The sequence below is a fragment of the Pseudomyrmex gracilis genome, unplaced genomic scaffold (assembly GCF_002006095.1).
Source record: "Pseudomyrmex gracilis isolate BER0280 unplaced genomic scaffold, ASM200609v1 scaffold_26, whole genome shotgun sequence".
Classification (NCBI taxonomy): Eukaryota; Metazoa; Arthropoda; class Insecta; order Hymenoptera; family Formicidae; genus Pseudomyrmex; species Pseudomyrmex gracilis.
The window spans coordinates 1,081,508-1,104,304 of record NW_018020610.1 but is presented as its reverse complement, the minus strand read 5'-3'; the positions used below and the strand labels follow the sequence as shown (position 1 = coordinate 1,104,304).

The 22,797-nt window shown below is 38.9% G+C and overlaps 6 protein-coding genes across 10 annotated transcripts; 4 read left to right on the top strand and 2 right to left on the bottom strand.

Moving 5' to 3' along the window:
* Positions 1–304: 304 nt before the first annotated feature.
* Positions 305–3,545, top strand: LOC109852265 (5-aminolevulinate synthase, erythroid-specific, mitochondrial). Of its 2 annotated transcripts, XM_020423267.1 has the most exons (4): positions 305–409; positions 965–1,019; positions 1,718–3,003; positions 3,123–3,545. In XM_020423267.1, exons 1-4 carry the CDS (start codon positions 407–409, stop codon positions 3,375–3,377), a joined length of 1,599 nt encoding a protein of 532 aa, XP_020278856.1. In that variant the 5' UTR covers positions 305–406; the 3' UTR covers positions 3,378–3,545. The 2 variants fall into 2 exon arrangements, with proteins under 2 accessions (XP_020278856.1, XP_020278857.1); XM_020423268.1 differs by lacking the exons at positions 305–409; positions 965–1,019 and adding an exon at positions 1,049–1,544.
* A 275-nt stretch (positions 3,546–3,820) lies between these two features.
* On the top strand, positions 3,821–6,077 carry LOC109852267 (beta-1,4-galactosyltransferase 4-like). 2 transcript variants are annotated; one of them, XM_020423272.1, is made up of 2 exons: positions 3,821–4,838; positions 4,937–6,077. In XM_020423272.1, exons 1-2 carry the CDS (start codon positions 4,041–4,043, stop codon positions 5,129–5,131), a joined length of 993 nt encoding a protein of 330 aa, XP_020278861.1. In that variant the 5' UTR covers positions 3,821–4,040; the 3' UTR covers positions 5,132–6,077. The 2 variants fall into 2 exon arrangements, with proteins under 2 accessions (XP_020278861.1, XP_020278860.1); XM_020423271.1 differs by having other exon boundaries at positions 4,934–6,077.
* A 524-nt stretch (positions 6,078–6,601) lies between these two features.
* On the bottom strand, positions 6,602–14,006 carry LOC109852264 (RNA-binding protein 5-like). Of its 2 annotated transcripts, none has more exons than XM_020423265.1 (8): positions 13,478–14,006; positions 12,122–12,727; positions 11,955–12,024; positions 10,852–10,925; positions 9,794–9,907; positions 8,947–9,694; positions 8,688–8,851; positions 6,602–8,583 (listed from the first exon to the last, which is right to left on the bottom strand). In XM_020423265.1, the coding sequence occupies exons 2-8, from the start codon at positions 12,698–12,700 to the stop codon at positions 7,597–7,599; spliced, it is 2,736 nt and encodes a 911-aa protein (XP_020278854.1). In that variant the 5' UTR covers positions 12,701–12,727; positions 13,478–14,006; the 3' UTR covers positions 6,602–7,596. The 2 variants fall into 2 exon arrangements, with proteins under 2 accessions (XP_020278854.1, XP_020278855.1); XM_020423266.1 differs by having other exon boundaries at positions 12,122–12,724.
* A 74-nt stretch (positions 14,007–14,080) lies between these two features.
* On the top strand, positions 14,081–16,993 carry LOC109852266 (mitochondrial-processing peptidase subunit beta). Its single transcript, XM_020423269.1, has 7 exons — positions 14,081–14,230; positions 14,715–14,933; positions 15,106–15,491; positions 15,577–15,770; positions 15,874–16,043; positions 16,137–16,391; positions 16,539–16,993. Exons 1-7 carry the CDS (start codon positions 14,162–14,164, stop codon positions 16,677–16,679), a joined length of 1,434 nt encoding a protein of 477 aa, XP_020278858.1. The 5' UTR covers positions 14,081–14,161; the 3' UTR covers positions 16,680–16,993.
* A 1,334-nt stretch (positions 16,994–18,327) lies between these two features.
* On the bottom strand, positions 18,328–20,113 carry LOC109852269 (MOB kinase activator-like 3). The gene is made up of 5 exons (XM_020423275.1): positions 19,782–20,113; positions 19,467–19,617; positions 19,144–19,371; positions 18,946–19,061; positions 18,328–18,852 (listed from the first exon to the last, which is right to left on the bottom strand). The coding sequence occupies exons 1-5, from the start codon at positions 19,824–19,826 to the stop codon at positions 18,685–18,687; spliced, it is 708 nt and encodes a 235-aa protein (XP_020278864.1). The 5' UTR covers positions 19,827–20,113; the 3' UTR covers positions 18,328–18,684.
* A 237-nt stretch (positions 20,114–20,350) lies between these two features.
* On the top strand, positions 20,351–22,393 carry LOC109852268 (etoposide-induced protein 2.4 homolog). 2 transcript variants are annotated; one of them, XM_020423274.1, is made up of 6 exons: positions 20,351–20,627; positions 20,859–21,028; positions 21,137–21,392; positions 21,518–21,856; positions 21,932–22,006; positions 22,094–22,185. In XM_020423274.1, the coding sequence occupies exons 1-6, from the start codon at positions 20,613–20,615 to the stop codon at positions 22,094–22,096; spliced, it is 858 nt and encodes a 285-aa protein (XP_020278863.1). In that variant the 5' UTR covers positions 20,351–20,612; the 3' UTR covers positions 22,097–22,185. The 2 variants fall into 2 exon arrangements, with proteins under 2 accessions (XP_020278863.1, XP_020278862.1); XM_020423273.1 differs by having other exon boundaries at positions 20,354–20,627; positions 21,518–21,861; positions 22,094–22,393.
* Positions 22,394–22,797: the final 404 nt, after the last annotated feature.

Genomic DNA, 22,797 nt, shown 5'->3' with positions numbered 1-22,797 from the left:
CGCGAAACGATTGGTTGCTCGAAGACGCGCGCTGACGACGATGAGATCGCAGAAACGACGTGAGGAACAGTTTAAAGCGACATTTTGCTAGCTCTCTATTCGGATTCCGAACGTGTCTCGAAGCTGTGCGAGAAAGTTTGACACGCGCGTCAAAGTGTAAATTTGTTTTTTTTTTTTCTACAAACCGTTTATTTTTTTGTATCCCCATATCGAAGCAAGAAGAAGAAATAGGCGATATTTACAAATACGGAATTCAATATCTATATAATATATATATAATATATATATATATAATCCGCGTATATGAATATCTACATAATAATCCGATCTAATCGTCAATCCTGTGCGTGAAGAATCTAAGAAGAAATAATCGTCACAATTTGCGGTGCAAGTCGATCTCCCGAGTATGGTGAGTCTCATTGCGATAAAACATTGCGATGATATGCAATGTGTGTGTCGATTTAAATTTCAAACACCACCGGCGGCATTAATGTGCAATCGAAGAGTGTGCAAGCGAATTTTCTAGTAACCCACTTATTAAATAATCAATAATACATTACATGTAGATTAAAAAACAAAAATATAAAAAATATATTTTAATATAAAAAAAAATAACATTGTTTTCGCGAATTTCAACGCGAAGAGAGAGAGAGAGAGAGAAAGAATGCAAATTCGCGAGAGAACGATCGGAGAACGTCCGAGTCTCGATTACGGCAAATCGAGAGACGTTCTCTCTCGATCGATCTTCGACCGAGTTTTTATAAAACGTATACGTGCGCCTCTCTACAAGTCAGTTGCGAGTCAGCCATCGCGTGGTTCTGTTTGTTTGAGGTTATCTTGATCGCGTTGTATTGTTCTGACTCGGATTCTCTGTCTCTCTCTCTCTCTCTCTCTTTCGTGTTATCGAGTTGACGTAAACTCGCACGAAGTCGCAACAAGTTGACGTTTTCCGTTCGTTTTCCAGACTCTGATCCGACAGTGCGTCCAGCTCGGTGCCTGTGTCGTGAACACCACAAGAGGTAACGTTTCGCATATTCTCAGGTTCTACGTTCAAGTACGTAGTCTCACTTTCTCTTTTACCTTCTCCTCGCTCCGCTTCGCGTGACGATGACTTGGACTTTTTTTTTTGCGAACTCTTACATTTTTTTTTTAATTTATGCGCGAACACACGCACGCACAGTGCGCGTTTATTATCTAACGCGCGCTTATTGTTTCCAGATTCTGTCCTTGTTTCTTTGTTTTTTCCGCGCGCGAATTGTGCAATTCCGCGAGAGACGTCAGATGCAAAAAAAACTTCCGTCTTTCGAGTGTTCGCTCGAAAGACGATCTTTAAATTTTGCTCCATCACCGCCACTTGTGTCGTATCTTATCTCAACATACTTGACAATAGTTGCGAATTTACGTAACATTGGATACTGTCATCTAGAACTTAGAGCAATGTTGAAGTATTTTTAGAAACTTGATGTTTAGTACCGGTTTCGCACCATCTTTCAAAGACAAAAACTAGTCGGTCGATCAAGTATCAGTCATGATCGATCAGTTTTGTAAGTCAACTCTCTGCTGAAAACATAATACTAGTGCTATTGGCATTTTAATGAGTTAATTGCGATTAAGTTCGGAGATAACGAGATCACAGTTCTTCAGTGGTCATGTTTTTCCTCTAGAGTTTGTTTTGATACACGTTACGTAAATCTCTGTTTTTTTTTTTTTTTTTCAGGTCTTTCAAAAATCATGCCGTGCCCGTTTCTGACCAATTTATCAGCGAATTTCGTTCGCAACTACGGCTCGTCCCTGCTGATGAACTACAGGCAACATTGTCCGGTGATGTCGAAATTGCTGAACACGATGCCGGAAGAGAAGTCGCAGCCGATTCCGGAAACAATAGAGAATCAGTGTCCGTTCTTGTTCAGAGAGCGAAACGCCGTTACCGAGGCCAGTCCCGCGGTTGAGGAGGACGTTATCAGTGTGGATAACGTGGAGCAGAAGGAGGAAGCGTCTTCTTTTCCTTACGAGACGTTTTTCCACGAACAAATCAAACGGAAGAAGAACGATCACTCGTACAGAGTGTTCAAGAAGGTGAATCGTCTGGCTGAAAACTTTCCCACGGCCATGGAGTATTCGTGGGGCGAGAAACCTATCACCGTATGGTGTTCCAACGATTATCTGGGTATGTCGCGTCATCCCGCGGTAATCAACGCGGTTCGGGAGGCTCTGGACAAGTTCGGCGCGGGCGCTGGTGGCACAAGAAACATTTCGGGCAATTCTATGGGCCACGAGATGCTGGAGAAACGATTGGCGTTGTTGCATCAGAAAGACGCCGGTTTGCTTTTTACCTCGTGCTTCGTCGCCAACGACTCCACTTTGTTCACCTTGGCGAAAATTTTGCCGAACTGTCATATATTTTCCGACGCCGGGAATCACGCCTCGATGATACAGGGCATACGAAACAGCGGGGTGCCCAAGCACATATTCCGACACAACGATGTGAAACACTTGGAGGAGCTTTTGTCAAAGGTGGACAGAAGTATACCGAAGATCGTCGCGTTCGAGACGGTTCATTCAATGACCGGTGACATATGTCCGTTGGAGAAGTTGTGCGACGTGGCGCACAAATACGGCGCGTTAACGTTCATCGACGAGGTCCACGCGGTCGGTCTTTACGGCAATTGCGGCGCCGGTATCGGCGAGAGAGATTGGGTGCTCCAAAAGATGGACATCATTTCCGGGACTCTGGGAAAAGCCTTCGGCAATGTGGGCGGTTACATTGTCGGTTCCTCGAGTCTAGTCGACATGATAAGAAGTTACGCGGCCGGTTTTATTTTTACCACTTCTCTACCGCCAACTGTGTTGTACGGAGCCTTGACATCCATCGAGATCTTGGCATCGGACGAAGGCAGGTCGTTGCGGTCGAGTCATCAGAAAAACGTGGCCTATATGAAGTCTATTCTTACTGCCGCAAGTCTTCCGGTCGAACCGTCGCCCTCTCACATCATTCCAATAAAAGTATACATAAAAGCTCTCTGTAATCAGCAGAATTTAATTAATTAATCAATTCAATCAATTATTACTCGAGTAAAACAAGAGATAAATGTGTTTTTGTTTTTGTTTTTTTTCTCTCACAGATAGGAGATCCGTTGTTGTGCAGTCAGATAGCGGATTACATGTTGAAGAATAAAGGTCACTATGTGCAAGCCATAAATTATCCGACGGTCCCGAAAGGTGAAGAAAAATTGAGATTAGCCCCGACCCCGAAGCACACTCCGGCTATGATGGATAAATTCGTGAAAGACATGCTAGATGGTTTTCATCGATTGAACATACCCAAAGTCGATAATAACAAATCCAAAGAATCACCGCGAGCTATTCTTGTTCATTGACGTTGGGTACCATATAGCATTACAATGTGAATATTGTAATCTTTTTACTTGAATGTTCCGCATTCTCAACTGTGCTTTTAAGAATGAAATTGCTAATATGTAAATGTCAAATATATCACGGTTAAATAATATTTAACAGAAGTTTAAATAAAGTTAACTTATAAACAATCACGCACGTGTATTTTTTTCTATGTGTGACTTTTCGATAAAAAAAAAAAACCAATTTAAATGTTCGGTCGGAGCATTGAGATTCACATGTAAGCGACATGTCTAAGTCAAATAAATAATTGTGCGAAAATGCAAGTATTTGAGATTTTTGTTTATCGATAATTATTGCAAAGCGCGTTATCGCAAAGCGCAAAAATTGAGTTTTTTTCCGATTCGCGACTTTTCGCGCATGCGTATCGACGAACGCATCTCTGGTTTGTCGTCTGCAACTCGCGTCTGTCAACATCTGTGTGTCTGTGTCCCGCTTTGCTTCGCGGGAGCGTAACTCTCCGACATATCGTCAATCTCTTCTCCAATTCGCGATCGAACGAGCACACATGTGAGAATCGGCGAGCACGACGCGGATCTAACGCGCGTCTGTCTCTTTCTGTCTGAAAATCGTTCGTTCCGATTGATACATCTCTGTATGAAACGGTCGGACGTAGGTTAGGGAGAATGAGGAACTTCGTCAATATTTTGAAGATGCTCATCGCGTTCTTCTATGATTACGCGCGCGGATTGTCCTACACGGTGACGACGATACTCGTGCTGTGTTATTGTCTGCATCCGGCGCGATTCGCGTCCCACTACACCTTCATCAAGACCGAGAACATCTACGACGAGATGGAGAGATCGTATCCGCCGCGCGACAACTCCTGCGTGATCCCGGTCGGCGGCAAACGGCCCGCGCAACTTCTCTATCCGGAGGAACATCCGGAAGAGGATCCGTCTACGATGGCCCGACGACTCGGCATACTTCCCGGTGGCCAGTGGAAACCGCACAATTGCCATCCTCTCTTCAACGTGGCCATCATTCTGCCCTATCGCAACAGACAGAATCAGCTCACCATCTTCATGAATTACATACATCCGTTTCTGCAGGCGCAGAATCTCGACTATCGGATATTTGTCATCGAGCAGAGCCCGATGCGCGAGTTCAATCGCGCCAAGCTGTTCAACGTCGGCTACGCGGAGGCCACGAAGATCAACGACTTTCACTGTTTCATCTTCCAGGATATAGACCTAATACCGCAAAATCCCGACAATATCTACGCGTGCACCAAAATGCCCAGGCACATGAGCTCAAGTGTAAATACCTTTCGTTACAATCTGCCGTACACCGGTCTGTTCGGAGGCGCGATAGCGTTAACGCGAAAGCAATTCGAAAGGGTGAATGGTTTTTCCAACGTCTTCTACGGCTGGGGCGGAGAGGACGATGACTTTTACAGTCGTTTGCAGTCCAGAGGTTTTCAGGTTTGATCTCAGTTTCAATCTCTAACATACAACACGGGAGTACACACTTTTGTATTTGTTACATACGTAAGCTCAAATATCGATTATTGTTTCAGCAGATCACACGCTTCGGACCTGATGTCGCGCAGTATTATATGTTGATACACAAGAAGGAGTCTCCGAATACCGCGAGATTCGCCAATTTGGAGAGTGGCGCGCGAAGATACGACACTGACGGACTCAACAATCTGGAGTACAGAGTGTTAAATCATCAGCTGCGACCTTTATACTCTTGGATTTTAGTCGATGTGTAATGTACAAAGTTTTACTTTAGAGAGATATACGTGTCTCTTCGATCACGGCTGTAAGGCCGTGACAGTTCGTTTTATCTAGCGGCGGACAATTTTTTTTTTCTTTTACAAGGTATGCGGAAACGAGCGAACAAATTTGTAAGAGTAGCATACTGTGATAGAGCACCAAGTTTAAGTGTATCTCTGCAAAGACATTAACACTGCACTCTTGTGTGTGTGTGCGTGTGTACTGAAACGAACAATTTTAACAATTTGTAGTATGTAAGCTTTAGAGTCACAGATGCTTTTCCAATAATATTAATGTTGACAGGTCTTGCGATAGTAATTGATACGCGTAACTGTCAAGGTTTTGAAGACTGTTATCATATCTCCATTTCTTGAAAAGTTCAACACTATTAAAAGAGAGACACACATATGCGACAAGCTTGATACTCTTGTCCATGTGTTCTTGAATTAGATATCGTTTTAAAACAAACAAAAAATCTTTGACTATACGATATTTGCCTGAGAGATGCTGCGGAAGAAATTCTGGTTTTTGTACTCTTTTTATGTCTATTAGATTATAACAATGTGATTTTACTGACAATGAGTAGAGATGTAGTTTTAGTATAGATGTTGCAGATGTGATTATATAAAAGTTTTTGTTGTACACATCTCTCACCGTCTCCTCTTTATACATAAAAGTTTTAATGTAAATTATTATAGAAAATTTGTAAGATTTTTTAGTTTATTATAAATTTTTATAGCACTAATATATTTATTATTACTACAAATTTAGTTCCTACATCTCGCGTGAATGTACAAAAATATGTAATATTTTATTTTGCAGTTTTTTTTCAATGTAATTAAAACTGATAGCAATATCTAATTACATCGATAAGTTAGCGACACAGTAGCGGACTGTTGTAAAAAAAAAAAAAAAAAAACGATGAAACGTGTTTATTGTTATAGTAATAAATTAAAGAGAAAGAGAAAAAAAGGAAAGCAAAAGAGAAGAAACAGAAATGTGAAAGTGAAAAACTTTAGGTAAAAATAAGTAGAAATAAATTATAAGAAATACGTAAACTGTATATGATACAGAATACTTGACTTACATATTTAAAAATAAGTACAAAAATATTTGCATATTTCGTATGAGGAACATCTAAATATAAGATAAAGTAATCTCATTATATATATTTTAATTGTGTGATTTTCCTAAAAACCAAGTCTGAATTTAAAAAACTTTTTTTTCTCTTTTTCCTCCGCGAGAGCAGGAATCCACGAAATAAAGTGTCGTCTTAATGACCTTCTCAAGTACAAGAACTTTCTGCTGTTGGAATGACACCACAAATACAATGAAGGTGTGAAAAAGCTTGTAGTTTTGAGTGAGGTTCGACCTGTAAAAGAAAACGTGTTTTTTTTTCTCTTGTATAGTGGCCTCCGACACAACTACCCAAGCCACAAGTCGATCAATTCAACACGTTTTAGCAATAAATGTTTCACGTGTATATTTATTAATGTTTCTTGATCTGTATATTACTTCATACATTAATCTCGTAAAACATAACTTTAGAAAAATAAATGATAAATAATATATCTGACATAATAGTAGTAAGAGTAGGAATAGTGTTGAAAAAATGTGTGTAAGCGCGTTTGCGTGTGTGTGTGTGTGTGTGTACATAGTGACAAGTACATAATCCGTAATTTCCAGAATATGACAATTACGATAAAAAAAAACAAACAAACAAACAAACAAAACTTAATATGTAAATATGTGTGAACACAAAAATAAATATATAATACCTAGATATATATTTTATTTTAACAATTGTTTTTTACGCTACAAGATCTTTAATCTTCTATATCGATTTTATATTATATAATTTATTTATTTCCGCAGAATTCTGAAAAGAATTTTCGATCTCGTACGTTATATTTTACTGGTACTCAGCTGTACAAGAGTTATTCTGAAGCATAAATTATTGTGTCACATTGCAGAGCATTTTGTGCCTGTTTTTTTGTTCTTTTTTTGACAGATATAATATCGATTTTTTTCTACGAGTATTGCATGTGTAAATCAAAAGGTTTAATTATAAAACAAAAACTAGTCGCTCTTTCCAATTTGCGAACAACCGATGTTGTTGAACAAAGAGTAGAAAATAATATGCGCACTTTTTGAGACAAATTGATTTTATATTTCTCTACTAAAAAACAAAAAAAAAACAGTATCGTACACATTATATAGAATGCTATTACAGCGAAGCGTGAGAACGGAACTTCACACGAAGATGTATAAATGTGTATTGCGTTTACGATTAGTGTGCACAGTATCAACCTTTCAATTTCGTTGTCACTGTGCAATCACCAGTACAGTAAGTGGGATTACAGTATTTTTTTCGGATGATAACATATGGAGCGTGTAATTACATGTGTCTAATGGAAATGGAGTACTTGTATATATAAAATTTGCTTTATAACAATATCTCCTACGTGTCAGACAATTCTTGATATCGCGCATACATCATCTTTTTCACGCAATCTTTGTAAGTGTCGCCCGGTAATGCACTGTACGACGAAGTCTTCGCTCCCAAGCCTGCCGTCGGCACACGCCTCTCGGCTTCGATAATACTTGTTCTACCTTGATTGGATTTTCCTAATCCCATCCCTTCGCTCCAGCCCATCTTTTGTAGTAATTTATTGCCAACGTTGTCGGAACCTATACCGGCTCGCGTAGGTTCCTCGTAAGAGACTGGCACTTCTTCCACTCTCGTTTTCAAATATTTCTCTTTTAATTTATTGGGTTGCGGTGGTTCAGGTTCACCGTACTTAGCTCTCCTTTCCTTGGCGCGATCTCTGTATTTGTTGTTTCTCTGTTGCGGATCGTTGGGATCCAGACCGCGTACCTGATACCAATTTTCTAGGTTCTGTTTGTGAAGGTCGGATAACTGTTGGTGCCGGATTAACGCCTCTTTGCTCGGGAATTGTCGTTTGCAGAGTAAACACGCGAGCTTATTCCAGTCCGTGTGCTGTCTCTCTTCTTGTTGAACGTCCTCTATCTCCTCCTCTGTGTCGCTACCGCCACCGTAAGCGGCTACCAAGCCGTTATTACTTTGATCCTCGTCTTCGTGGTAAGGATTCGCGATCGTTTTCTTTTCAAGGATCGCGTATCCTGCATCCGCCGCTCCGCTCCCGACACCTTGGTTACCATCCACACCGGAAAACTCGGAGTTCCAATTACTCTTCGCGTTCTCTTTCTTCTGATTCAACGTTTTCGCCCAACGTTCCATATCCTTTGCTATTTTCTTCGCTACTTTCACTTTATCCTGTTTGCTGTCCTTTTTCTTACTCTCATCTTCTTTTGACGCGTCCTGAGTACCAGTCGCCGAGCTCGTACCTTGACTGCTCGCGGAATCCGCACTGCTTGCCATCGCTGTTATCGTGCTCACAGTTCCTTGCGTCGTATTCGCAGTAGTCTGTAAATGAAAAATAACAAGCGACCAACGCTCTTTATAATACAGCATCTTTTGAACAGACTTTGACGTTGGTTGCTTTTTTTGTTTTGTAAAACTTTTCTTACTTTCGCTGGTTGATAAGTGAACGTTTCGGCGTCCCAATATAGGAATTGTTGCGTGTGACTGTTGTAATAATATTGCGAATTCGGATCGTAATACAATCCCGTACTGGAATCATAATAATAACCCGACGACTCGTCGTACTGGTAGGTGCTAACATCTGGTACAGCTGAAATCGAAAAAAATTACACACAACGGTTTTGAAGCTTTGCGCATTACGTGTCAGAAATGAACTTAAATTGTACATTCTCAGGAAAAACTCACAGTACGCTTTTCCATCACCAGAGTGTGCAGGTATTCTCCCACTTGGCACAGACAAACTGGATGCCGCTGCAGTTGGTCGTCCTTTCCCGTCGTCGGTTTCGCTGCCTAATTTTCTGGACGCTTGTAATTGCTGAATAGCGGACTGAGCCACTGCCGCGGCGGCATTTACCCGATCCGTCTGATTCAGCGATGGCAACGTGATCGCCGAACCCTGCATAATCTGATTCTGATAGTACTGAGTGTAATACTGAAGGTAATGGGCCTTTTGCGCGGGTGTTTTGGCATACAAGTTGGCACTGTACTCAGCCAATTGAGCAACGTCGTCTAAAGTGTACCTCTGCGGCTGAGCATCGTTCGATTTCCACGTGTTTGTATTATTGACCTGATGAAGTTTGCAATACGCTATCTCCACCTTTCTACCGTCGACCACAAGACCTTGCTTCGTGAGCGCGGTATGCAAATACATCGCGTCCACCACGTTACCCATTTCCAGATAGCACACTCCTCTGGACGTATTCGTGAGAGAATCGCGACCGATGCGAATACTACGTATCGGCATCGACGACAGATTCTTCATTGCTTGCAAAACCGAATCCTCAGTTGTTAACACATCCAATCCGCGTAAGAGCACGGTGTTGGTAGGATGAGGACTGATCTCGTCGCTACCTTCTCCGCCCTCCTCGCTTTCCGCTCGCGAGGCGGAACATTTGAAGCAAGTTTCGCGGCGTTTAAAATTATGCGCTCCGCACTAGAAAGGGACGGGTGGTAGAATACATTCACATAAATACACACACACACACACACATTGTTATATAAGAAATAAAACAAAAAAATTCGTGATACTAACTTTAACACAGTGCCAATCCTGCGTATTTTTGGCTGGCGGTTTATCTACATGGCACTCTTTCGGGATGCTGTACTGCATCAAAGCACGATATTGATCCTGCAGCATCAGCACTCCCTGAAACAGAGAATTTCAGTGTTATCCCGTCCAAGGTCTTCCCAAGGCCTCTTGTTTTTCCCGTAAACTTTCTTCTTGGTTGACAAAATTATCTTTTTCTACTTCATAGCTTTCTCTGTCTCGAGCGAACAAAGCCTCGTGGGCTTAATTTTACTGAACGTGGGTCATTCCACACCGCTTGCGGGCTGACTTGTTCATGCGCGATTTTTACAGTGGTAAAAAAAAAATTTGTATAAAAATTTTTAGTTTTAAAAAAGTGCATATACAAGCGAGCAACGCGACGGTTGCTCGCGGTGTAAAGAATCTTTGCGAATAAATAAAAAAAAAAAAAAAAAAAAAAAATTTAAGAATTCGTGCATTAAAACTCTCCGAGGAGATCTCCGAATGTCAATGCGACGTGTGATCAATAATCGCATATTGTAAGAAATCAAGCGAATACAGGAGAAGCGAAAAAACATGAGTAATAATGAATGACAGAGAAATACATGGCACGAATATAGCAAAAGAAAAACTCGTGTGATTTGGAAATTAACTACCATGCCGAATACAGTAGATAATGAAAGTATAAAAAAATTTTTTACAAAATTTTTTTAAAAATTAAAAAACGACTGGAATGACCCTTCTCCGGTCTTCTTCGTTAGTCCACGAACTTTTTTTGTGATAGACAGAGAACGGAGGGGGGAGGGGAAGTAAAAGCACCGCGACGCGTCGTGTATAAATCTCAGTGAAATCGCAAACTTAATCCGATATTGCGAGCGTTATAAGTAAAGTCTGCAAAATATTTGGGATTTCCTAAATAAATAATTAATTATTTGTTGATGCACAGCCGTGACCCACGAGAAGGGGCCAGAGGGCTGCGTTACCGTGCCTTGCCGCCACGGGGCAGTCGGTGGCACGCGTGCAACAACGCATCGGTTGGGTATCTGGACCGAAGTTCTTTCTACCTGTTTCATCTCCATCCACCGTGCGGCCTCCTGAGTCGCGTTAAACTCGACGAATGCGAAACCTCGCGAAGCACCTATACAGAGCAAATACACACATATCCAGAGTTAATCCACGTTTTTGCCTGGGGGTCTCTACTCTGAGAGGGCAGGCAATCCATTGACAGAGTTTTCAAACGAAGTGTCTCTTCGCTTCGTCGCTCGCTTTCATATTCCATTTACCTAAACCTCAGCAGAACGAATTCTGTGCGAGAGACCGCAGTTCACCGATCAACGAGTTATGTACATAACAAATTTAACGTTACAGAATTTTTTTTTTCTTTTTTTTTTTATACCCAGTGTTGAGACAAAATTTCTTGACCTTTTTTTTTTTTTTAATCCTTCTATCACGCAACAATTTACCCGAAGAGAATAATGTGGAAATTTTGCGAATAAAAAAAGACGCCGGAAATAAAAATCCAACTCGGAACAGATGTGCACTAATTGTATCGATAGTTTTCTAGTGTGTGCAGAAAATCCACACTAGAAGAAAGATATCTCAGTACCGGATCATTTCTGATCTCGCGGAGGAACATCTTAACCGGATAGCTCTATGTAAATTTTACTGCTAATTGTATGTAACTATACAGGTTGTATAAAATTTTATAACACGTTAAAATTGGTACATAATTTTTGAAATTGTAGCGTTGCGAATAAACTTAATAATCTTTTAGATAAACTATTTTGTACGGAGCAAGTAATCTCTTATCGGTTTTTTTTTTTTTTTTCTTTCAAACTTCAATGTGTATCTTATCGAGTTAGTTTTTTCTTTCTTAAAATTTTCGTGCGCGCAAATTCCGAGTAATATACACAACTAAGATACTGGTGATATGGAATAAGTTTGCAAGAAACTTCACGTGTACGATTTCTGGATATTTACCCATGTTACATGTAATCTCAATGTCAACTTCTCTCATGTCGTTTTTCACTTATGTTTTAATTTAACAAAAGCTACCGCATGTAAAAATTTGATATTTCAATATTGTGTTACAAAATAAAACGCAACTAATAGGTAAATTAAATAAAAATAACAAGGATGTAAAAATGCCTGATAGTATAATAATTACCTGTATCTTTTTTTCGTATCAGCCTGATGTCCTTAGGCATGAGGCCGCAGCTGAGGATGTCTTGCCGCACCTGTGATACACACATCATAATAATAACAGTGATGCCACGCTCGATAATGCTGGCTCACGAGTGGCCACTATTGTCAAGCCACAAGTTGACAACCTACGTCATTTTCAGTAATATGCTGAGCAAGCCCACGTATCATTATGGTGTTGTTGGGCGATTGCGATTTGTAGTGGACCCCTTCCATAGAAGAGCTATAGGAACGACCACCATGATCGTGCTCAAAGTCCATACTTTCTCGGCTGTGATCGTCGTCTCGATCACGATCCCGATCATCGCGCTTCCCCCTTCGATCCCGATCTCTGTCGCGATCGCGGTCACGTCTCGAACGATCTCTGTCCCTATCTCTATCCCTATCCCTGTCTCTGTCCCTTTCCACTGAATCTCTATCTCTCTGTCTCCCGTAACGATCCTCCCGATCTCGGTAGCTACGATCACGGTCGTCTCTGCTGCGATCCCTTCTGTCTCTTGACCGATCTCTCTCGCGATCTCGGTCCCTTCCGCGATGATTTCGGTAATCCGGACTGCGATGATCCCTATCACGATGATCGACGTCACGGTGTTCCGAATATTCCGGCGATCTGCTGTTACCGTAATCGTTGCGGTAATCGTAGTCGGAATTGTGAGTCCTTCTCTCTGGCCCGTAGCCAGGTTCCCAAGGATCGATGTTATTGCCATACATGATTTTTGTTCATTTATTCTTCTACTTCTGAAAAAAAAAATCATACACAAAACAAAATATATTACCGAGTCGATATTTTATCAACTCCGATTATCTAATTGTCACGATAACACCTTTTTTTTTAGAAGTGTCCAACGATTTATAAATATTCGAGATTATGTATAATAGATATAGAAATATAAATTTTACAAGAAAATATCTAACGAAGCACTTAGGCAGTGCTTAGAACAATGCGACACAACGAACAATATGTTGCAAAGCTGTGTAGCGTTTGAAATATGTTGAAACGCGTGACAAACTTGAAAAAATAAAAAAAAAAGAAATACAAAAAAAAAAAAATATTTCACTAAATCGTTCGCGTAGACGTGTCTCTTAAATGTATGTCTCTTAGGAAACTCGAAATATCGGATGCGAATTCTCATCACCTCACAAAGACGCTGAAACAAGATGAAATAAAATCGATTGTACCATACACCACCGCCTGTGTGTATGCGCTTTGTAACTCGGCGCGAGAACGTGTGCATACGATTATGAAATTAAACGGAAGTGAAAAGCGCAGGCCGCACACACACACCAACGGTGCGCGAAATAAGCGAGTCATCGCATTGTGTTTCTCGACTCGATTGATTTCGCGCACGTTTGAGGCAAAAAAAAAAAAAAAAAAGATTCAGAACTTTTACACCAGATACAATCAATCCGACGAAACGATACACGCGGCATTGCGGTCGCAATCGACAGCGCTTACACGAATTCTATAGCGTCGACAATAAATCTTACGTCTTCTCTGTGATATCGCGACGATGCGTCCGTTTTCTTCTAAAACGTTCCACCGAAGACCGAACACGACGTCTACGTGAAAAGCTTCGCACTATCTACGTGTACGCCGCCGCACCTCACCAAGGATGAAAAAACGGTCCGACGGTTTAACAGGAAAACACAAAATAATAACGTGACGCAGGCAACAATGGCGTGGCCAAGCTCTGCTCGTTCGATCTACAAAATATGGCGACTCCACCGAGAATGACCGAGAACGAGCTAAAATTCGCTCGGTGACCTTGAGCTTCGATCGTGAGAGCGCATAGAACTCCAAAAGCAAGGGTGGGGGAGAAGCTTGAATTCTCTCGTCGTCGGTCGTGCCTGATTGGTCGTTCGATAGAGAATTTCGATAAGTTTCTTCAATAAAAGGCCAATCAGTCATCGGCGAACGAACGACGTGATTGACTTCTGGCGGGTTTTGGAATCTGTTCCGAAAAATGTTGAAAAAAATGTCACAACGTTCTCACACAACGTTCCCGATTGTTTGCGCGTTTTCCCCTAACGCGCAGCCGATCTACATACTCGTGTGTGCATCGGGAGGGTCATCGCGTCATACAGCGCCATCTTGCGCCGTACCGATTCTTCACGAACACTTCGTCGCTGTGTTCTGTCGTCGTCGTCAGGATTTCGCGACAAGTCCGAAAAATGGCTACTCGGCTGTTGAAACTCAGTAGCGCGCTGCGCTCGTACACTAATAAAACCAGTCTTGTAAAGGTAAAACAAAAGGATTGCAGTTTCACGATCTATAATTGCTGTGAGATTTTAATCGCTCGTCTTATTTCCTCGCTCGCCACAATTGGAAACGCAAAATTGTCACCCTCGCTGTGACTCTTCTCTTTCTCACTCCTTACGTAATAAGAGCAAAACAATAGTTTTAGGACACACAATATGCAAAAACGATGCGACAGTTTCGCAGTTTGAGATATTTGCGCGAGACATGTCGCGAGTGTTAGCGTGTAATCGAGTATTTGATCTTGTCACTAACCTCAACCGAGCTCCAAGTGCCACTCTTAATATTTTGTCTTTTTGTTGCCCCCCTTTGACGGATTTAATGTGTTGCGCGAGAAAAAACACAAGTAGCACACAATTATTTAGTTACCAATGTCTTAGACATTTGTTTAGATATAGAAGTTTGAGATATGTCACTTGTATGAGAAAGAAACAACAGAGATGTAATAACAGAATATTTCTTTTACAGACACCGAAACAATGGCAATCAACCGCAACATCTCTGAAGGAGCTGCTTATCAATCAGCCAGCTACAAGAGTAACGACTTTGGATAGTGGAATGAGAGTTGCCAGCGAAGACAGCGGAGCTGCCACGGCTACTGTCGGTCTTTGGATCGATTCTGGCAGTCGGTATGAAACTGATGAAAACAACGGTGTCGCTCATTTCTTAGAACACATGGCTTTTAAGGTAGAATTAAATGTCATTGTTATTAATGGAGAATGATAGATAGTTATATAGTTTGTGATATTAAATATGATTGGTCTGTGCAAAAAATTATAACTTTTTCTGTAACATTGTATCACGCATTTCTGTATCTCTGATTTATATTGACATAAATATTTCATGTTTTCACGTATAGGGAACTGCCAAACGTTCTCAAACCGATTTAGAATTGGAAATTGAGAATATGGGAGCTCACTTGAACGCCTATACAAGCCGAGAGCAAACAGTATTTTATGCAAAATGTTTGGCGCAAGATGTGCCAAAAGCTGTTGAGATTCTTAGCGATATTATTCAAAATTCGAAGTTGGGCGAAAGCGAGATCGAGAGGGAGCGCGGTGTTATCTTGCGAGAAATGCAGGAAGTCGAGACAAATTTGCAAGAAGTAGTATTTGATCATCTTCATGCTGCCGCTTATCAAGGTACATCCTTGGGACGAACGATATTGGGACCTACTAAAAACATCAAGAGCATTTCGCGAGATGATCTTGTTAGATATGTGAAAAATCATTACGGACCGCCCAGGTAAATGTTCAGCTGCAATTATGAATCTATTTAAAAATTAATGCACACTGATATCTCGTGATTCACGTTGTTTGGATTTATTTAGATTTGTACTAGCTGGCGCTGGTGGCGTAGATCACAATCAGTTAATCGAACTCGCTGATAAACACTTTGGCCGAATGAAGGGACCGGAATATGATGACATTCCGGACTACGTTCAAGCCTGTCGCTACACCGGTTCGGAGATAAGAGTTCGCGACGATACGATTCCTCTCGCCCACATCGCGATTGCTGTCGAAGGTATTTAGACTAATATAAAAAAAGACAAGAAAATATTCGATCAATATACTTAAATTGTCACAGTTTGACATTTAATGACAATTGATTGACTTTTGGCCGGAAGGCGCTGGGTGGCCCGAGGCGGATAACATTCCTCTTATGGTCGCAAACACCCTAATCGGAGCATGGGATCGTAGCCAAGGAGGAGGTGTAAATAACGCAAGCGCCTTGGCTAAAGCTTGCGCGGAGGAAGGCTTGTGTCATAGTTATCAGAGTTTTAACACATGTTACAAGGTACATATCGTATATATGTATACGAAAACTAAAAATCAATCTGTAGTCAATGTTGCAATCAATTTAACATTTATTCTCTCTTATTGTGCGCAGGACACAGGACTTTGGGGTGTATATTTCGTTTGCGATCCTATGCAATGCGAGGACATGACCGCGGAAATTCAAAAGGAATGGATGAAACTTTGCACATCGGTCACGGAGAAAGATGTAGCACGCGCGAAGAACATCCTGAAAACGAATATATTCTTACAGTTGGACGGAACCACGGCAATCTGTGAGGATATCGGTCGTCAAATGTTGTGCTACAATCGCCGTATTCCACTTCATGAGCTCGAAGCGAGGATAGATGTAAGTAGCTCCAACGAAACGGAGATGTTTCCGAACAGAAAGTCCAAAAATTTTAAATTGTGAAATTTGTTTTTTTTTACCCTAATGATTTTATATACTGTCAAAAGACACGTATTGTCATTTGATCGCGTTTTATTTCTCTTTCAGAGCATAACTGCCGAAACTATTCAAAATGTCGGGATGAAATATATTTACGATCAGTGCCCGGTGATCGCGGCAGTCGGCCCTGTTGAAAATTTGTCGGATTACAACAACATTCGTTCGGCTATGTATTGGCTCAGGGTGTGAATCATCATCTCCAACCGCAAAAGTGTCTCGTTAATAAATCTTAGCGCATTAAATAGAAATGAAATAAAACTACAATATCTATGTATGTTCGCGAATAATTTAATAAAACAACCATGTGGATACTTTGTAGAGTGACCGATCTCTATGTGGATAATGATTCTAAATATAATTATGTAATATACACATACATGTAAGCGTTGTTGTCGATCTTTCTTTATACGAGATTGTAGTTTTATTTTGCCGTACATTTACGAAGCTGATGTTCGTTGATGTATTTTCCTGTCTGAAAACAAAAATAAACACAGTCAAAACTATGTTGCAAAAGTCCTTACAATTATAGGGTGTCAATACTTTAGGTTTGTTACGCAGCGGCGAAAAATATTAGTTAATTAAAGAAAAGTATCGGCTAGAAAGGTAAAAAGAAGAGATAACTTTAATATAACAGCACTTTTTTTTTTATTTAATCTGTCCAAAAGATGCGCATAAGCGATAAATGACTAGTGATGTGTTTTACACAATATACTTTGTGTCATAAATGCTTTTTGGCAATAAATATAAACTGAAGTGGAACATTTCAATCGTTATTTGTACTTTGTGCGGACTGTATTTGACACATGGACAGTAATGTAGTAATTGTAAATATATTGTTTTATATAAATATGGAGAGAAGAAAATACATAAAATATATATATATATATGTGTGTATAAATAAATAATAAACCTTAAGAATAAATTCTAGGAAGAATTTAAAATGCGTATTTTTAGATTCAATCAAACTCTTAAAATTGTAAGAGTTTAAAATGCACATACAATAGAGATTATATTGTAGCATGTAATCTCGCACACGAGAGATAAATAGCAAATTTGTAGAATATTTACATTTATCTAATTTATATACACGAAAGCTATGACGTGAAGCATAATTTAAAAAATTGCTAGCCTATAAGCTTTGGCATTAATATAATTAAGAAACAGATTCTACGAATATCGTTTATGCTTAAATATATTTATGATATTTAAGCCCACGTATAATATTTGATTTGTGTAGTAAAGAAATTGGTAAAAATAATTTAGCATCCATCGCTCGAGTCTTAATACCATTATAGCATACAATGTTTTCACATATCTGGATGTGTTTTATCATATTTCAATACAAACAGATGCTGAAAATGCTAATTGCTCGATGCAATACAATTTCGTCACGCGGTATTTCTTATCAATAAGTTTTTTAAAATTTGTTACATTTAATGGATGTCTGTGATACATAAGATATTATAATATTGTCAGATATATAAGAGAAAAGAAATATATCTTCTACAGTTCAACTATGTTCAACGTAACTACGCAGCATAGAAATATTTTGTCTTTAATGATTTTGAAAATATAATTACGCAAATATACGATGAGAAAAAAGCTTATAAAGTATTGCACATATATGACTATAAACATATATAAAAATGTATGTATATTAATATTCTAATTCAATGTATTAATGTATTCTAAATATAAATTTTATCTAAAAGAGGAAGATAGAAGACCATATGTACGATTACTTTTTTCAAAGTTAAATATTATTTAAATAATAATATATATACTCGAAAAAATAGTATGTATATAATTTATAATATATATGGCTTAGTAAACTTATCTTTAATATTAAATAGAACATAAAATTATATAATAATAATAATAATAATATATAATAATATAAGAATAAATCATGTAAACTAAATTTGATTTGCCACGTGATAAACACAAAATAAACAAATTATCAGTAAGAGTTTTCTTCTAAATTGTTATTCAAAAGAAAAAAGATAATATTTTTTTTTAAACTAATATCACTACAAAACAGATAATTAACTTTTTGCAATGCACACAAATAGAGCACGATCTGAAATCTCACAAATCGTTTAAATACGCACGTAAACAAACACAAGCGTTGAAGATTCCACTATTTCACTGTGAATTACAGTTGTCAGTTTTTTGAAGCGTGACCATAACGTAACTATCTGCTCTGATTGGTTGACGGCGCTGTATTTTGAGTAGGAGAAGCACTGTCCTTACAAACCTTAGCAGTCATTTCGGCTAGTGGTTCTAATTCTTTAGAATTAATTAGATCGAACTCTGTTACAAAGTAGTAGAAATGCTTGTAACACGTGTTCACGTGCGCTTCCTGAAATTACAAGTACAGACAATCAATTGAAACTTTCTTTACAACGATATATATATGATATATATATATAAAAAGAAAGTTAATATAACTTACAGCTCCTATTGCTACAATGCGATCGAAATGATGGATATATACATGGACAAAAACTCTAAAGAGGCGAGTTAAGATTTTTCTACATAATGGTATAAACGTCTTGGGAAACGGCACATCTGCAACAAAAGTACTTGACGTAATGCAATCTAACACAAATGATAAATACAGTTAATCTGATTAATTAGATATAATAAGAACCTGTCGACACTGGGAAAACAGTTTCGTTATTAATTTGAGCCTCGACCCAATCCATGAGAAGAGTAACGTATTGCGGCGCCGGCAGGGCTGTCGGTTTCTTATATTTTTCACCGTCCGCCCACAAGTATTCGAAACGTGCACCGCCGCTCATTGCCGGGCAGGACGCTGAATCACAATATTCGGACACCGTGCCGTATATGAGATTGATTCTATTAAAAAAATCTACAACTAAACAAAAAAAGGAAAACAAATATAAATGTCAACAAATTTTTCAACAGACAATCCGAGATAAAAAAAACTGCGTCAGACACATTTCGCCCTACCGTGAACAGCGATCCAATCGTTCAAATCCTCACCCGGAGGTAATTTAACAACGGCTCTTAAATTAATACCGGAATTAAGAGAGGCTTGAGCTTGCTTGTGCAAAGAATAACGTAACGTTCCATGAGCGAATTTCTTCTTCGGTCTAAACGTCTGCGGAGAATTAAAATATATATATATTCATATACAGAAGTTGCACAAATAATCTTCTAATAATTATTATAGCTATTTAAATTAACACAAATGTTAGGTTAAAGTTTTATTTTATTATATTTTACAATAATCTCCTTAAAATAGATAACCTGCGTTATCTTTACCTTTCCTTTTTGAAAAAATTCGATAAAACCGCTTAACGAGGTCATTATGTGTAATAAAGATTATTGTGTTATATATTCGATCGCACGCCCACATACACACACACACAACTCCCCCGTAAAACAATTCGAGGACACCGGCGATGCACCTTATGCACAAGTTGGATTTAACCAACCAAACACCTGATTGACGAAGTCTGCCATGTCGCTTTTAAATTACATCTGTTTTATCTTGTGCCGACAAGAGCACTTGATCGGGTCACACACTGAAGTACCGACCCGGTGAACAATTTTGATCATTAGATTTCATTTTCGAATTTGCGACGATCGCAAAGTCGAACATTCAACGGTTTAATTTACCAAATCGACCAATGCAATTGGATCATTGATCGAGAAGATCTCATTCACGTTATGAACACTGGAAGCAAAATTATTGTTGGACACGCAATTTGTTCAACGTGATGTTCAAACTCCAGTGAGGAGGAGATGAAAGTAATGCGCGAATTGCACCTTGAAGCGACCTCTGATCAGCTGATACTCTCGCGCGTTTATTTCTCAGCTGACTCTTCAGATATCCTTACGTCGCGGGAGGGGGGCATGGGGGTCCGAACAACGGGACTCGTTACTGTTTGGACAGCTCGAATTGTTGGTGCTCATTTAACGACTGGTGTCTGACGTACGTTGGATCACGACCAAGCGAGCGTCCTTCGTCGTCGCGGCGTCGCGACGATTCGTTTATCTCCGTTTCGCGCAAAATGACCGTCCAGTGTTCTGTAGTTTGTTTTCCGAGTGTAGATTAAGCCTACCTGAAGAGAGGCAGCGTCGCAATATATAATGGATAACGTGACAGTGAGTAGACTTTAACCCTCGCTATTTGTGCGGATCTCGGAACCGTTTTCTAATAGCGTTTTTTTTTTTTTTTTTGTCGAAGACTAAGGTTAATGCATTCTCTCTTGGTAGCAGTTATTTTATATATTAAACAAAAAAGAGTCGTATGTGTGGAAACATACGGATGCGCGAATAATGTTTACGAATGTAGACGTAAATAAGAAACTTGAATTGAATTCAATGTATTTTCAGGGGATAATATACGCAATATGTCGAGGATTTGTGGACAGCTTAAAAGGTGCTGTAGTCCTCTTTTATATGGACAAACAGATAAACGAGAAGTTAGTTAGAAAATCTCCCACAAGATTGGAAATCAGGAGAAGAGACATGAACAGTCCAGCTAAGCACAATAAACTGCAAAAGTATGTCCATTGCCAGTTTTTTTTTTTTTTTTTTTTAGCAGGAATACACAGCAGTGAAACATAGAAAAACATAACAGCAATGTTTCATTTAATCAACCTTGATTTTAGAGAATCCACAGTGCTGAGGAGAGCCATGCAGTGTTGTGCATTAAACGGTGGTGTATTTTGGGCTAGCATATTAATATTTGAATGTGGACTGCTGCCACTTCTCGAGTACTTACTAAGTGTTATATTCGACCATTCACCTGGGATGGGTCTCATTGTGTGGTCGTGGATCCAGCCATTTTTATCACTTACATTTAGCACAATATGGATACTACCATTGTTCTTGCTCAGCAAGATAGTTAACAGTTTGTGGTTTCAGGTATGATTTTGCCTAAAAAAATTAATCTTTGTAAATTAAAACTGTATAAATATGACAACAAAAATGGATATTAAAAGTATACTGCAAAACATAGAATAAATGTAGCGTATTTGTGAACTATGTAGGACATAGCAGATAGAGCGTACAGATACAGACAAGGGAGACCGTTACTTCTGTCCAGTGTGAGCAAACTGATAGCTGACACGCTTTTTAGCATATTGGTCCAAGCATTGTTTCTGGGACAAGGAATGCTTGTGTCCAAGGTGCCACTGAAGCCATTAGGTGACATTCTTGCCCTTGTCCACATGTGCCTTTTATATGCTCTCTACGCCTTTGAGTATAAGTGGTTCAATATGGGCTGGGAGTTGCACAGACGATTGACATTTATTGAAGGCAATTGGCCATACTTTTTAGGCTTCGGTATGCCATTAGCGGTACTTACACAACTGCCCAATTCATATGTTGTAAGGTACTAAGTAATGTAATCTCAATTGCTGTTTATTCCTAAATATGACACTTCTAACATCTAACGTTTGCAGTGGCTGTGTTTTTTCTATTTTGTTTCCACTGTTCATTTTAAGTGGAAACGAAGCGGAGCCTGTAACGGGAGTATGGTACATATGTTTCTACAGATGTAGTTTTTTTAATATTTCTTATGCTTCTCACTTATTTATTGTATTTTGTTTTTGTAATTGTTTCAGTGATTGTCAGCTGAAATTATTTTCGCCAGTAATCGCAATTGCAAACACATTATTTAATAAGACTATTGGACGGGCCAATAGACGGTGACGTTGAAAACGATGCGCAAAGTCATGCCTAATTTATGCCGTTTGCATGTTAGGGATATACAATTTATTATAAAGGGATGCTCATAAAACAATAATTACATAAGGTAATATATCGGATAAGGTGTTTAAATAATTGCGGAAAAAACGATATTACTTTTATTATATTAGGTCATTAAATATGAAACTTTATAAATATATATATACACACACACACACATACATATATATACATATACATATATATATATATATGTATGTATGTATGTATGTATGTATATATGTATATATATATGTATATAAACATATATACATATTTGTCATATATATATTATTTTTGTCATACTTAATGACTCAATATTTGAGCGAATTATTATAAAAATTATTCAAGGGCAATATTTGTATATATTTTTCTTTATATTGGGGTCTTTAAAGTGAGACGATGATAATCGTAATTTTAATTAAAAATGTAGGGCCAATCAGTACAAATATTTATTTACACATATACACGTACAGCTATTTATACATGTAATTTGCTAACATTCACTATCGCCGACACACAAACGATCTACAAAAAAAACATCTAATTATAAATATTATACATATATATATGTACGTAT

Coding starts and splice junctions, on each gene's coding strand:
- LOC109852265 (XM_020423267.1), top strand. Junction 1,020..1,717: donor TGTCGTGAACACCACAAGAG/GTAACGTTTCGC, acceptor TTTTTTTTTCAG/GTCTTTCAAAAATCATGCCG. Junction 3,004..3,122: donor CTCACATCATTCCAATAAAA/GTATACATAAAA, acceptor TTTCTCTCACAG/ATAGGAGATCCGTTGTTGTG.
- LOC109852267 (XM_020423271.1), top strand. CDS start 4,041: ATGAGGAACTTCGTCAATATTTTGAAGATGCTCATCGCGTTCTTCTAT. Junction 4,839..4,933: donor TGCAGTCCAGAGGTTTTCAG/GTTTGATCTCAG, acceptor TTATTGTTTCAG/CAGATCACACGCTTCGGACC.
- LOC109852264 (XM_020423265.1), bottom strand. CDS start 12,700: ATGTATGGCAATAACATCGATCCTTGGGAACCTGGCTACGGGCCAGAG. Junction 12,025..12,121: donor AGCATATTACTGAAAATGAC/GTAGGTTGTCAA, acceptor TGTGTATCACAG/GTGCGGCAAGACATCCTCAG. Junction 9,695..9,793: donor AGGATTGGCACTGTGTTAAA/GTTAGTATCACG, acceptor GTCCCTTTCTAG/TGCGGAGCGCATAATTTTAA.
- LOC109852266 (XM_020423269.1), top strand. CDS start 14,162: ATGGCTACTCGGCTGTTGAAACTCAGTAGCGCGCTGCGCTCGTACACT. Junction 16,044..16,136: donor GTTTTAACACATGTTACAAG/GTACATATCGTA, acceptor TATTGTGCGCAG/GACACAGGACTTTGGGGTGT. Junction 16,392..16,538: donor AGCTCGAAGCGAGGATAGAT/GTAAGTAGCTCC, acceptor TTTCTCTTTCAG/AGCATAACTGCCGAAACTAT.
- LOC109852269 (XM_020423275.1), bottom strand. CDS start 19,826: ATGACCTCGTTAAGCGGTTTTATCGAATTTTTTCAAAAAGGAAAG. Junction 19,372..19,466: donor CGATTGGATCGCTGTTCACG/GTAGGGCGAAAT, acceptor TTTTTTGTTTAG/TTGTAGATTTTTTTAATAGA. Junction 18,853..18,945: donor GCATTGTAGCAATAGGAGCT/GTAAGTTATATT, acceptor TTGTAATTTCAG/GAAGCGCACGTGAACACGTG.
- LOC109852268 (XM_020423273.1), top strand. Junction 21,029..21,136: donor AAGCACAATAAACTGCAAAA/GTATGTCCATTG, acceptor CCTTGATTTTAG/AGAATCCACAGTGCTGAGGA. Junction 21,862..21,931: donor CCCAATTCATATGTTGTAAG/GTACTAAGTAAT, acceptor TAACGTTTGCAG/TGGCTGTGTTTTTTCTATTT.